General features: G+C 37.8%; 1 protein-coding gene across 10 annotated transcripts in view; it reads left to right on the plus strand.

The window, feature by feature from the left end:
- Positions 1 to 14,559, plus strand: part of MYOM1 (myomesin 1) — a 207,696-nt gene that overhangs the window by 129,303 nt on the left and 63,834 nt on the right. For all 10 annotated transcript variants that reach the window (XM_047827904.1, XM_047827900.1, XM_047827898.1 and 7 more), the window contains 5 exons: positions 24 to 80; positions 5,827 to 5,951; positions 10,689 to 10,872; positions 11,389 to 11,563; positions 13,617 to 13,738. In XM_047827904.1, coding sequence (XP_047683860.1) covers positions 24 to 80; positions 5,827 to 5,951; positions 10,689 to 10,872; positions 11,389 to 11,563; positions 13,617 to 13,738 — 663 coding nt within the window. The remainder of the gene's footprint in view (positions 1 to 23; positions 81 to 5,826; positions 5,952 to 10,688; positions 10,873 to 11,388; positions 11,564 to 13,616; positions 13,739 to 14,559) is intronic.

A 14,559-nucleotide genomic window follows, 5' to 3' on the forward strand; every position in this document is an offset into this window, starting at 1 on the left:
TTTTTACATTTATCTATGTTTAGGTCGCCCTTCAGCACCCTGGACTGGACAGATCATTGTCACTGAAGAAGAACCTTCAGGTAAAACTCAGTTTTCCCCAGATATTATTGCCCATGTTTTGCCACGTGGTTTATCCTTTATTGTGAAGGGTACAGTGCATATTATTTAAGATGTTTAGAGAGGACATTCTGAAATATTTGGATACCATAAAGGAATTTATATTTTCAGAGAATCACTGTTTTAAAAAAAAGGTTTATTGAGGTACAGTTGACATATAGTAAATTGATATCTGTAAAATGTACAATTTGATAAATTCTACATGTGTATATTCCTGTGAAACTGTCACCATGATCAAAATAATGAACATATGCATCACCCCTAAAATTTTCTCAGGCCCCTTTGTAATTTCTTTCTCATACCTCTTCCCCATCTCCAGGCCATCACTGATCTGCTTTCTGTCACTATAGTTTGCATTGTCCAAACTTTTAGATGAATGAATCATACTCATTTTTATCTTATTTTCCTCACTGAGCATAATTGCTTTAAGATTTATTCATGTTGATGTATATATCAGTTCATTTCAATTTTTTCATCCATTTACTGTCAAAAATTTCTATGAATATCCTTGTTAAGTGTTTGTAGGGACATATGCTTTCATTTTGCTTGGATGAATACCTAGGAGTTGAATGGATAGGTCATATGGTAGGTGTGTTTAATTTTTAAAGAAACTGCCAACTGTTTCCAAGATGGTTATACCACCTTGCATTCCCATCAGCAGTATGTGAGTTCCAGTTGTCCACATTATCACCAGTAGTGGTATTTTATAGTGGGTGCATAGTGGTTTTAATGTACATTTTCCTAATAATGTTGGGCATCTTTTTTTTTTTTTACATTTATTTCTTTTTGAGAAACAGAGTGAGACAAAGCGTGAGCAGGGGAGGGGCAGAGAGAGAAGGAGACACAGAATTTGAAGCAGTCTCCAGGCTCTGAGCAAGCGGTGAGCATAGAGCCTGATGTGGGGCTCGAACCCACAAACTGTGAGACATGACCTGAGCCAAAGTCAGACGCTCAACCGACTGAGCCACCCAGGAGCCCCAATGTTGGGCATCTTTTTATGTATATATTGCCATTTTTGCATCATGATGCTTGAATCTTTGCCAAATCAAGTTTACTCAGATATTTTTCCTGCTTTGTTTTCTAGAAATGTTACAACATTAGCTCTTAGATTTTAATCTATGCTCCATTTCAAATCATTTTTTTTCTATATTGTGTGAAGTAAGAACCCAAGTTGTTATTCTTATTATCCTGATCATTTTGCATATGGCTATCCAATTATTTCAGCAATCTGTTCAAAAGATAATCCTTTTCCCATTGAATTGCCTTGGCACCATTGTCAAAATCAATTGGTTGCATATTTCTGGACTCTCTATTGGTCAATTTTATTTTCTCTACACCAATCACACTATCTTGATTACTATAGCTTTTATAAGCTTCAGGTTGTTGTTGTTTTAAAAAGCTTCATGTTTAAAACAAAAAACCAAACACATAAATAGCTTCAGAGTTTTGAAATTAGGTAGTATTAGTCCTCTAATTTTTTTCCCCAAAGTTGTTTTTGCTATTCTGTCTTTGCATTTCCATGTAAATTTTAAAATCAGCTTATTAATTTCTATTACAAAACTTATGGAGATTTCAACTGAGTCTTTTATATCTTTAATGATTTTCTATCTACTTGGTCTATTAAATTGATAGAGCAGTGATGAAATCTCTGACTGAAAAATAGATTTATGTATTTCTTGCAGCTCTACCAGGTTTTGCTTCATATAGTTTGAGGTTTTGTTATTACATGCATAAGTAATTTATCTTCTAATGAACTGACCCACTGTATTATTATAAAGTGATACTTTTTATTCATGGTAGTGTTTTTTGCTTAGGAATCTACCTTGTCTGATATTAATGTAATCATTCCAGGGTTGTTGTTTTTTTTATTAGTGTTAGCATGGCATATGGTTTTCATCCTTTTACTTTTGACCTATATTTAAATTGTATTTTTGTAGGCAGCATATAGCTGAGTCTTGATTTTTTATCCACTCGGGTAATCTTTGCCTTTTTACTAGAGTGAACAATTTACATTTTGTGTGATCATTGATATGGTTGGATTTAAATCTACCATCTTGCTATTTGTTTTCTATCTGTTCCATGTGTTTGTTTCCTTTTCCTCTTTTTCTACTTTCTTTTGGATTTAGTATTTTTTATTATTCCATTTTAGCTGTGTTATCTTATTAGCTATAATTCTTTATTTTGTATTATAGTAGTTCAGAATTTATAATATACATCTTATCACAACCTTTCTTCAAGTAATATATTACTTCATGTATAGTGTAAGAACTTAAAACAGTATTATTCCATTTCCCCCTTCAAGCCTTGATGCTGTTATTGCATGGATTTTATTTGTGTATATATTATAAATTGCACAATACATTGCTGTTATTTTGGTTCAAATAGTCACTTATCTTTCAAAGAAATTTAAAAGTAAGAACAAATTTTCAAATATTCACTCACATTTTTACCATTTCTGTTGTTCTTCATTTCTTTGGGTAGATCTCTTTGTTTTTTTAAGGTTTATTTATTTTTGAGTGAGAGAGAGACAGACAAGTGCTAGTGAGGGAGGGCAGGAAGAGGGAGACACAGAATCTGAAGCAGGCTCCAGGCTCTGAGCTATCTTCACAAAGCCCAATGCGGGACTTGAATTCACAAACCATGAGATCATGACCTGAGCCGAAGTCAGCGCTTAACCTACTCAGCCACCCAGGTGCCCCTGCGTAGATCTCTTTGAATCTCAGGCATTTCCTTTACTATTTCTTATAGTGCAGGCCTGCTGGTTATGAATTATTTTATTTTTTTTTGTATGTCAGAAACAGTCTCTGTTTCATCTTCATTTTTGAAATATATGTTCATTGGTTATAGAATTCTAGATTGACAGTTTTCCTTTCAGTACTTAAAAAGAATTTTTTTTAATGTTTATTTATTTTTGAGAGAGAGAGACAGAGCTCAAGAGGGGAAGGGCCAGAAAGAGAGGGAGACACAGAATCTGAAGTAGGTTCCAGGTTCCAAGCTGTCAGCACAGAACCTGATGTGGGGCTCAAATTCATGAACTGAGAGATCATGACCTGAGCCAAAGTCAAACGCTTAACCAACTGAGCCACCCAGGCACCCTTCCTTTCAGTACTTTAGAAAGGATGGTCCATTATAGCTCAGACCTACACTATAAGAATGACTATTGTTATTCTTACTTTGTCCCTCAGATCTTTTCCTCTCTGCCAGATTTTAATAGATTCTTTTTATCACTGGATTTACAAATTTGATTATGATATGCATCTGTGTTGTTTCCTTCATGTGTCTTGTGCTTGGGGTGTACAAGTTTCTTGGATTCATGAGATTGGAATTGGATTCATGAGATTGGTTTCATGAGATTTGGAAAATTTTTTCACCAGTATTTCTTCTTTAAATTTTTAAAAAATGTTTATTTTTATTTTTGAGAGAGAGAGAGAGAGAGAGAGAGAGAGAGAGAGAGTAAGTGGGGAGGGGGCAGAGAGAGGGACACAGAATCTGAAGCAGGCTCCAGGCTCTGAGCTGTCATCACAGAGCCCGATGTGGGGTTCGAACTCATGAATTGCAAGATCATGACCTGAGCCGAAGTCGGACACTCAACCGACTGAGCCACTCAGGCACCCCTCACAAGTCTTTCTTTAAACATCTTTTTTCTGTATCCCTTTCTCTCTTCTCTACTTTAGGAAATCCAATTACATGTCACTTGAAACCACAGCTTGCTGATGCGATATCCATTTTTCCTTTCAGTCTTTTTTGATTTCTGTGTTCCATTTTAGACATTTTCTACTACTGTGCCATAATTTTACTATCCTTTTCTTCAGTGTCTAACTTGCTGTGAATTCCAGTCAGTGTGTGGGTTTTGTTTTGTTTTGTTTTCATTTTAGGTTTTGTAATTTACAGCTGTAGAAGTATAGAACAATTTGTATTATTTTTACATTTTCCATGTCTTTAATTAACAGGTTTAATCTTTATGCTCTGGAACATAATGAATATATTTATAATAACTGTTTTTATATCCTTGCCTGTTAATTCTATCATCTGTGACATTTTTGGTTTTGTTTTCATTGATTGATTTTTCTCCTCAGAAGGGGCTATATTTTCATGATTCTTTGCATACTTAATAATTTTTCATGAGATGCCAGACATTTCGAACTTACATTGTTTGGTGCTGGATATTTTTGTTTTTTTATAAATGCTCTTGAGCTTTGTTCTGGGGAAACGATTTGATCTTTCAAGGGTTGCTTTTGTTAGGTGAAATCAGAACAGCCTTTAGTCTAGGGATAATTTGGCCATACTACAGAGGAAATACCCTTCTGAGCAGTACTCTACCGGATGCTTGGGAATTAGATTTACACTCTGACTGGTGGGAATATGGACTCTCCCAGGCCCCATGAGAGCTTTGAGGATTGTTCTCTCCAATTCTTTTGTGTGGGTTTTCTCCAGCCTCAAGTGGTTTCCTCATATTCATGTGCTGATCAGTACTCAGGTGAACACTCCAGACAGACCCTTTGCAGATCTCTGAAGCCTCTCTCTCAGTGTAGCCCTTTCCTCCAGTATTCATCCTTCTGACTCTATCTGTAGATAGATACCTTGCCCTTCCTGGAATTCCAGCTTTTTTTCCTCCAGCTGGGGAGACTGCCAGGCTCTACATGGTTCCTCTTCCTGAGCTGCTGTCTTGAACTTCTCTTTGGACAATAAACTAGGACAATAGTAGAGCTCACTTTAATTTGTTTCTCTCCTATCAGTCATCATTGTCCTAAGACAGCTAATATCCAATGTCTATAGACAGGCGTTTCATGTATTTTGCATGGTATTTTAGTTATTTGACATGGAAGGGTTACTCTGATGTCAGGAACTGTGGAGGCTCTAAAATTTTACCCAACTTACAAACTAATACATTTTCTACCACAGTTTCATAGATGCTGGCAAAAGACAAGAGAGTCCTAGATCAGAAACAAAGGACTCTATAATTCACAGCGTAGTAGACCACATGAGCTTCACGTTCCCATTATTTTTCCCTGCACTGTCTCCCCCTCCCCACACCAAGTCCCACAGGTGGTATGGAGGAGCACAGATGGGTGTGCACACACAGTACATTTGTGTCACATCTGAGAAACCTTGTACTTAGGACTCCCCAGTCTTATAAGGGGGCTGCTAACAGATCTACCCAACCTTTCTCTGAAGGATATTATCTTTACTATTCTGGGCAGAAAACAAGACAACTTTCTGCCCTAGAGAATATACTGTCTCATATTCCAAGTTTGTTTGCTTTCCAAACATCCTTGAAAAGATATTCTATATATTTTCTTAATGTTTATTCATTTTTGAGAGAGAAAGAGACAGAGCGTGAGTAGGGGAGGGGTAGAGAGAGAGGGAGACATAGAACTCAAAGCAGGTTCCAGGCTCTGTGCTGTCAGCGCGCCCTGAAAAGATATTCTATAAAAAGCTGATATAAGATGTACAGAAAGTAAAACTTATGTCGTTACTACTGTTTTTAAGGACCAGAAAGAAAATCAAAACTGCCAAGCAAAGAAAGTAAAATTGTGGCTTTGAGTGAATGAATGAATGTTTTAGGAAGGATTTCAGAGTTGGGGTACTTCTTTATACTGTGGAGAAGTAATGAACTCTTCCCCCAGTAGGAGAGAAGCATCTGTGCCTCTTGGAGCATGCTGGGCTTCCCAGAGTGTGTGCTTTTCACTTTTCCTCATTGTTTTTCAGAGGGTATTGTTCCTGGGCCCCCCACAGACCTCTCTGTCACAGAGGCCACCCGGAGCTATGTGGTACTAAGTTGGAAGCCCCCTGGCCAGCGTGGCCACGAGGGCATTCTGTACTTTGTGGAAAAGGTAAGACTCTGGGATCAAACATTATTACCTCATGCCACTTCCTAAAGATTTCTTTAGAGAACTAGGGCTTAAATTTCCACTGTGTCCTGAACTCTTCAAACCCATATAAACTATGAACAATCTTCATGGAAAAATGCACATCACACAAAACTTTGCCTAAAAGTTCAGGGGGTGTATAGATCTGTGAAGCTCACCCATAGACTCCAAAGAGGTCCACAGACCTCAAATTATAACCCTTTAAGAAGAGAATTGCTCCCGAAACTGTAGATTGTTCATATGGCAGTTTTCTAGAAGCTTTCTCTGTCTCTCTCACTCTAGTAATAGCTTTTCATCTCTCTACAATTTGTCTTAAGCAATCGAAACTGAAGATCAATGAGGGTAGATGAGCCAGAGGAATAGAAGTGACAATACTTTCAGAATACTGTCAAATAGCTGGAGGATCAAAGAGAGAAAGTCCTTACATGCTGCCTGGCACTTGGCCAGCACTACTCTAAGTGCAGGTAGTAGGATGGGGTCAGAGATTGCAAAACAGCATGAGATACTGGCTAGTTCTTTCCCTCAAATATCTTGTAATTTTATTGTCATGCTCTTGGAGAGGGCAGCGTATAATGAAAGCCTAAAATGGGTGGAATGATGAGAATTATATGTGAATCTACCATAGACACAGATCTAAGGGCAGTTACAGTAAGCATTTATGCCCAGAAAATGGAGAAGAGCCAAGTCCTAGACAGGACGTTATTTGGGGCAAGTGCCCTAGTTTCAAGGGCAGACACAAAGGAGGAGTATCTGCCAGGCAAAACATAATTGCTCCCGGGATGAGGCATTTCAAGAGAATTTACTTAAAATGAGGTTCAAAATCCATTCATTAAGAAAGTTTTGATTAAGATATAATTGAAAAAAATGAAACTAAAATAAGCTTATTTCCTGGTACCCATAAGAACATTTACATTTATACTGGCAGCCACGCACCATTATTTTTGAAGAACAACAAATGAAACAATTGGCTGTATTTTTTGTGTATTTTGTTTTTATAAAATTGTGTGATAACAGGATAAGTTGTCATTTACTTTACATTTTACCTTCGTAGTAAAATTATAGAAAAGGTTTCTACTTGGCAAAAATATTACGGAGCTTGGTGAGTTTTCCTAAGAGCTTTTGCATTTCATCCTTAATGCTATTCTGATCATTCAACTTCAGAACATCTATTAGGTCACCTTTCCTGATAATTATTACAGGAGAATAGACATGATGGGTATATAGGTACTTGCAAACTTCTGCAAATTAGGTGACAACATGAAAGTAATATGCATCTATCTTCATGGCCTTTTAGTTATTTCAGATCATCAGAGAATATTATACTAGCATTAAAAATGCTAGGGTCTGTGGTTTTCCTATTTTAATTAATAAATGTATTAATTTATGTCCTTTTTAAAGACATTTATCATGTCTTTGAGGAGCATGCCTCACTTCTCCTTGTCCCTAGCACATTGGTAACAATAAATGGATTATTTCTGTAACATGGACATCTTTCAAAAGAATCTGATTTTACTAAAAACATATTAGATTTTTTATTGTTAGTAATTTGTATATTTTCTAGATATTAACCTCAAATTAACTAGAACTTGAGTAGCATTTCTGATTTTAAAATTTTTCTTTTCTTTTTTTTTCTTAATAGAGGGCAAGACTAGAGTGGAAAATGTTTATTTCCTGGTGTGCTTAATACATACCCTCCACTGAATCTTTTCGAAATTCTCCACAGGAAGAGAGTTCTGAGTAAGCTCTCTGACAGTAATTACCATCTTTCCTATAATAATGACACAGTAACAATGTACCACTGAGGCGTTTTCTTCAAATGAGTCAACTTTGGCTTCTGTTAAACATTTCCTCTGGTCACATAAACTCTAATTTCTCCAGGAAAGTCTATTAACTTCCCTAGACCTAAATACATATGAGTCTGTGATTAAAAATGTAAGTGTTCATCCACGAGCAAACCTGGCATGGAACAGAGGGAACATTTCGAGTGCAGGGTGAGCAGAGAAGCCTGTAAAGGCATGGCTGACGTATACAAAAGGCCCAGGATGTTGACATATTGGGGGAGCAGAACATGTCCAGAGACCTAGAGCACACTTACAGAACTATCCAAACATCACACCGTTGTCCTGAGCTGAGACTCAAGCTATTCTGATGAGCCACTTCTAATACATTGACCTTTCTAAACAGAAATGTTCTACATGCTTTTGTCCCACAGCACATTTTCATCCCCAGAATATTCATGCCCATGGGAGTTCTGCTTCTTTACCCCTGAGCTTGCACTTCTTTACAGAACTTTTTACCAGAATTTGCATGCACATAAAGCACAAAGTCACCTGTCATGGCTAAAGCTTATGCCCAGTTACACCATGTCTGTGAGCCCTAAAATGGTTGATAGTGAGGGGTTTATTAGCAAGGTTATTGGATGGATCGGTCTCCAGTGTTCCCAGCCTTCCTATACTGTGTTCTTCTCAGCCCCAAACTTTTTTCTCAGATGTCTTATGTCTTCAGCTCTTCCTCTCTCATTCCCTTATCAAAAATCTGGTCCTGTCAGAGATAAGGGTTGTATCATTTGCTAGCTCTGTTTCTGCATGCAGGGATGTTTATCAATGACCAGGCACTGTTCTTTTTTTTTCCTTTCATAAAAATTTATGTTTATTATGCTTAATCAAATGTAAGTGATACATCCAAGGAAAAATTTGCTATTTTTTTAAATGAAATTTATTGTCAAATTGTTTTCCATACAACACCCAGTGCTCATCCCAACAGGTGGACCAGGCACTGTTCTAAGCACTCTGCACATGTTAACTCACCTAATACTTACGGTAACCTTATGAGGGAAATGCTTTTATTTTCATCATGCCTATTTTGTAGATGAGGAAACTGAGGCTTCGATGGGGCATATAATTTGCTCAGGGTCACACATTTAGTAAGAGACAGAGCTAGTATTTGAACCCAGACAGTCTGGCTCAGTTTCATATACTGTATCCAACTAGTATACATTGCTGCCTTTCAACCTTCCCAAGCCTGTCTTCTCTGGAAAACATGGATAATCACACAGTGCTACCTCCACAATACTTAGTTCAGAGCACAGTTGAGAAGATTAAAGAGTTACAATGACATAAATCCCCTAGCATAGTGAAAGGCAGCTATTGTTTTTTATTATGAAAGTATAAATGACTGATAATTGTTATATGTTCCCCAGGGGAGAATGTGTCAAAATGAATTAAAGCCATAAACTGAAGAATTGAAGGTCTGGGAGAATTTTATCCCTCAGTTATCAGCAGATTGACTGGTTAGGGGGAATTTATCCTCTCTACCCTTCCACACACAATGACACATCATGAAAGATTCTACAAGGGACTTTAGAGGTTACCCTGTCACATTTGCTTATTTTGCACATGTTAAAACTGAGACCAAACAATACTCATGTGACTCTCCCCAGGTCACATGTCTTATTCTTAACAAAGCTAGGACCAGAGTGGATGCCTCTGGATCCTTTTCACCATACCATGTTGTCTCTCATTTCAAATCCATGAAGGTTATGCCAAACGATATACCAGTATTTTTATAGTCCCAAGAATGTATCATCCCTCACAGCTGGTCACTGTATCGCAAGGTTTGGATTTCTGGAAAAGTCTCTTGAAACTGTTCAAAAGTTCCAAAGCAAAATCATTTCTGCTGACCTTGGGCAGAATTGACAGTACAAATAGGAGGGGAAAAGGATTACTGAAGACTACTGATAGTTTTCTCACTATATTCTCTACCAAAGTGCAAATAGACACCACATCCTTTCAAGGATTTCAGAGTCACTCTAGACCACTTTAATTCCAAGAATAGAATTGCTTTAAATTAGTTTTTCCCATAATTTATTCTAAAATATGGGTAAGAAAAAAAGAACATCTTTATCTTTCATTAGCTTCCGTCCTTCCTTCCTTCCTTCCTTCCTTCCTTCCTTCCAAATTAAAAAAAAAAATTCATTCATTCAGGAAAAAACAATTGTTGATTATTCCCTATGTGTCAGATACAATTCTAGGCTCTGGAGGATAGCAGTGAACAAGACAACTCGCTGAACTCAATTCACTGAAACTTATTTTCCAATGGAGGAGATTACAAATAACTTAATTTCAAATAGAGATAAGTGTTTAAAAAAATAATAAAGCAAGGTAAAGGATAGAGAGTGATGAGAAAGGAACAAAGAACTCTTTCAGATTCTTTGGTAGAATAGGGAGGGGGTGATCAAGAAGGGCTTTCTGAGGAGGTGGTGTTTGAGCACAGACCTGAATGATATTCTGAATCATTAAATAACACTCAATTAAAATAAAAGTTTATAGCAGTGAAAATTAAAGTATCTTATATAGCACATTAAATTGAATTACCCACCCTAAGAATTAGAAAAGGATCTGACCCCAGGCAGTCCTCAAAATAAATTAAGGTCTTTTATAAGTCGATCAGTGATCTTACTTGGTTAATAAAGTCAGTGAAGTATTAAAGTATTTATCAAACAATGCAAAGCCAATTTTATTTAGATAATCCTATGGACTACAGATGCTTCATCCCCATTTCCTCCAAATCTCTTCTCCAGTTCAACTCACTGGTAACAGGTAGGTGGTTTGTTGACGGATAAATAAGACTGCTAGATGCCTGGCCTAGAGGTCCCATTTATTCTTGCCGTGCCGTGAATGGGTCTCACTGTTTGGGCTGCAGTGTGACGCAGAGACAGAAAACTGGCAGCGGGTGAACACAGAGCTCCCTGTGAAGTCTCCCCGCTTTGCTCTCTTCGACCTGGCTGAAGGGAAATCCTACCGCTTCCGCGTCCGCTGTTCTAACTCGGCAGGAGTGGGTGAGCCCTCAGAGGCAACGGAAGTGACCGTGGTAGGGGATAAACTTGGTAAGTGTGGAGTTCCCTTGAACAACTGTAAACTTCTTTTACTTCAATTTAAGAAAAACTTCCAAAGCAAGTACTCATCAGAACATATATGCCCGGAAGCAAAAGTAGTGGCATCCTTCTTTCGTATCATGAATTTAATTGATGACTATACTTGACTGATACATTTCAAAAATTCATTATTATGAATGATGAAGTTATGAAAAGTAAACTTCTTTGGGAGTTTCAACAGTATTGTTAATGTATTTTTTCTGGAGTGGGTTGGTAGGTTCCTGGGTATTTAGTTTATCATTATGCCCCTACACTAACATATTTATTTTTTTTATTTTCTGCTTTAACAAATATAAAGTAAGTAACTGTATGTTTGAGATGATTACTTACGTAAAATTTATGTGTGTGTGTGTGTGTGTGTGTGTGTGTGTGTGTGAGAGAGAGAGAGAGAGAGAGAGAGAGAGAGAGATAAGAATGAAGTTTTTTAAACCACACCTGAGTTTGATCATCATTTTCCTCCTTTGTCAGATATCCCAAAGGCCCCAGGCAAAATCATCCCAAGCAGAAATACAGACACATCAGTGGTAGTTTCATGGGAGGAATCCAAAGACGCCAAAGAACTGGTCGGGTACTACATAGAGTCAAGCGTGGTTGGCTCTGGCAAGTGGGAGCCCTGCAACAACAACCCTGTGAAGGACCCACGGTAACCACAGTGTTGGGGGGTGGGCTGTGGGGAGCCTTCTGACTCTAGAGCATAGAGGCTATCAGGAGGAAATCAGCCATGGACCCATACAGCAGCACCAACATCCAGTGGAGGAAGACTTTTTAAAACATTATGCTTTAAGGGGTGGCTCAGTTGGTTAAGCGTCCGTCTGACTTCAACTCAGGTCATGATCTCATGGTTCATGTGTTTGAGCCTCACGTTGGGCTCTGTGCTGATAGCTCAGAGCCTGGAGCCTGCTTCGGATTCTGTGACTCCCTCTCCCTCTGCCCCTTTCCTTGCTCATGCTCTTTCTCTCTCTCTCTCTCTCTCTCTCTCTCTCTCTCTCTGTCTCTTAAATAAATATTTTAAAAATTTAAAAAGAACATTATGCTTTATATATCCAAATGAATTAAAAATTGGAACATTATCTACTGCTATATATTTTTTTAAAAGTTTACTTGGGATATTAAACACTTAGAAACACATTAATGCCAGCTATGATGGGTTCACTTTATAGCTCTTTTCTGATTCTTTTCCTTTATGCTATTTGTTCTTTCTACCCCTCTTTTGTGGTCTTTAATATCCAAAGTGATAAGATTTCAAGGGTCTAATAGGCTCTAGCTGACATAAAATAGCCAGGCATTTTAAATGAATAGGAAAAAAGTATCAACATTTTACAAATTTTGAACATGGTGAAACTCAGTGCTAAGGAGACATAAGTAACACCAAAAAAAAAGGACACTCAGAATACTTTGCCACTTCTTTACATCTGTTTCTAATATGGAGAGGGTTTTTTTCTTGCTTTCAAATGTTTTGTCAACCAGCCTTGCAAGTTGATGATGAATTCTGGTCTGCAACCAAACTCTGAGACTCCTTTGATTTAGGACCGATCTGAGAGGAGAATTCCCCCTGCCCCCACCAGAATTGTCATGCAGGCTTGTTAGGCAGCTTCTGGCATGGCCACTTTCAAGTCCAAGGACCCCCAAAGGATGAATTGTTTCTTTTGCAGAACATGAGAGAATAGAGACAAATCAATTAATGGGTGAAAGCAATATGTTTTTCAAGAGATTCACTTGGCCTGTTTACTCATTTCACTGTTACTCTCAGTTCCCAGCATTTTCCTGGGGCTATTTAGAAATATTTATAGAGGGTGAGGCAGGGTCTGCCTTTCCACAAACAGATGGCAGCCTCTCAAGGGCAGGCACCATTTTCTATTCATCTTTGTGTCCACAATACCTAGCTCAGTGCCTGGAACACTGAAGTGCTCAATAAATATTTGCTGAGCTGAGCTGACCTGAAGAATTGGCCTCATTTATGTCTGCCTTCATTAAATATTCCAACTTTACTAATGGTAATAGAGTCATTAGCAGACCTGTTATTTCCTCTGGTTACAGTGTTCAGGATGGATTAAAATGTTACAGTGATTCATGAAACAGCTATTTATAGCCATAATAGCTATTAAGGAAGGAGGTTGTTTTATGTGTGAAACTGCCCATGGATTCACACCTCATTACTGGATCCTCATTTCTAAATGGTTATCCATATTTCATCTTATTTTCAGATTCCAGTGTCATTTCTCAAGTCATTATGTCTTCCCTGGTATGCAGGGAAGCAGTAACCAGGCCTCTGTAACAGGGAGCAGCCAGTGTCTTACAGCCATAAGTGTAAACCTGAAATAGCCACTAATGATATCATTAATATCACCTATTATTTATTAAAAGACTCCTCTATGCCAGACCCTGAAATAAGTACTTTAAATACAGCCAATCTTTACACAAAAGTTATTATGGAGGCATTATTATCCCCGTTTTACTGATGAGCACACAGAGCCTCGGAAAAGTTAAGGTACTTAATTCAGGGGAAACCCAGGACTCTGCATTGTTTGATAGAGTTTAGAAAATCGCCTTAATTAGCTGCCTTCTTGTCTAAAGCACATACATTACCTGATCTCTCTACGAATTATTTTTATAAACCCAGATCATTCAGTTAAGCTAAAATCATCTTGTCTAATTTGCCTGCTAGAAAAGTTTTTAAAAACTCCTTTTCCTTTTAGATTTACTTGCCATGGACTGGCAACTGGCCAGAGTTATATCTTCCGGGTCAGAGCAGTTAATGCAGCTGGACTTAGTGAATATTCACAGGATTCAGAAGCGATTGAAGTAAAAGCTGCTATAGGTAAGTACCTTCTGCGTAGCTTTGGAGGGCAAAAAGTGAATTTTTATGTTATAAAGGAAGATACCATCCTCGCCAGAAATGGTTTTAAAGCTTCTAGTACTGCTCGAGGGTTCTGTCCTCAGATGATCATTTTCTCTGACTCCAGGTGACAGCTAACCTTCCATAGCCATCATTTTACAGATCTTCATCACTTACCCAGACTCTGTGCATCTGTAGCCTTGCCATCTTCACAAGTCCGAGTGTCCTCAGATAGTTCCCATTGTGTGAAACTCCATTCTAACTTCGTGCTCATCCTGGGAGTGTGGAGGGCCATCCGGTTCCATGAAGTGGTATATCACCCATAACCCACGTCATTTTGTACCTAAATGCCATTTCACCTGCGACAAAGCCTGGCTTGTTTTCACTAACAACATGCTTTTTATAAACTCCTCTAAATTTCGTGCAAGATACTTGTGGTTGCTTGGTCATATGCTACATTTCTGCTCACAAAGTAATCAACAGAATAAAACCCGTAATAAAGTAATTGTATGAGTGTACATGATGTGCCTCCCAATCTTAGATAAAGCAGGGAAAGGACACACATAGTTCAGAGCACTAAAAATGATGTCTGTGATAGAGTGACACGCATTTGAAGGGAAAGATTCTTTAATACCAGTTATCTTCAGTTATCATGCCGTATTACTTTTTAATATTCCTTATAATGGTAACGTTTTACCATTTTACCATTATACGTCCCGTATAAGGTAACGTTTTTTTTTTCTTGAGGTTGGGAGGTACAGACCATTAATATTTCAGTAATGTACATAATTCTAGCTGTTATA

This window comes from Prionailurus viverrinus, chromosome D3, assembly GCF_022837055.1.
Source record: "Prionailurus viverrinus isolate Anna chromosome D3, UM_Priviv_1.0, whole genome shotgun sequence".
In the NCBI taxonomy this organism is placed as follows: domain Eukaryota; kingdom Metazoa; phylum Chordata; class Mammalia; order Carnivora; family Felidae; genus Prionailurus; species Prionailurus viverrinus.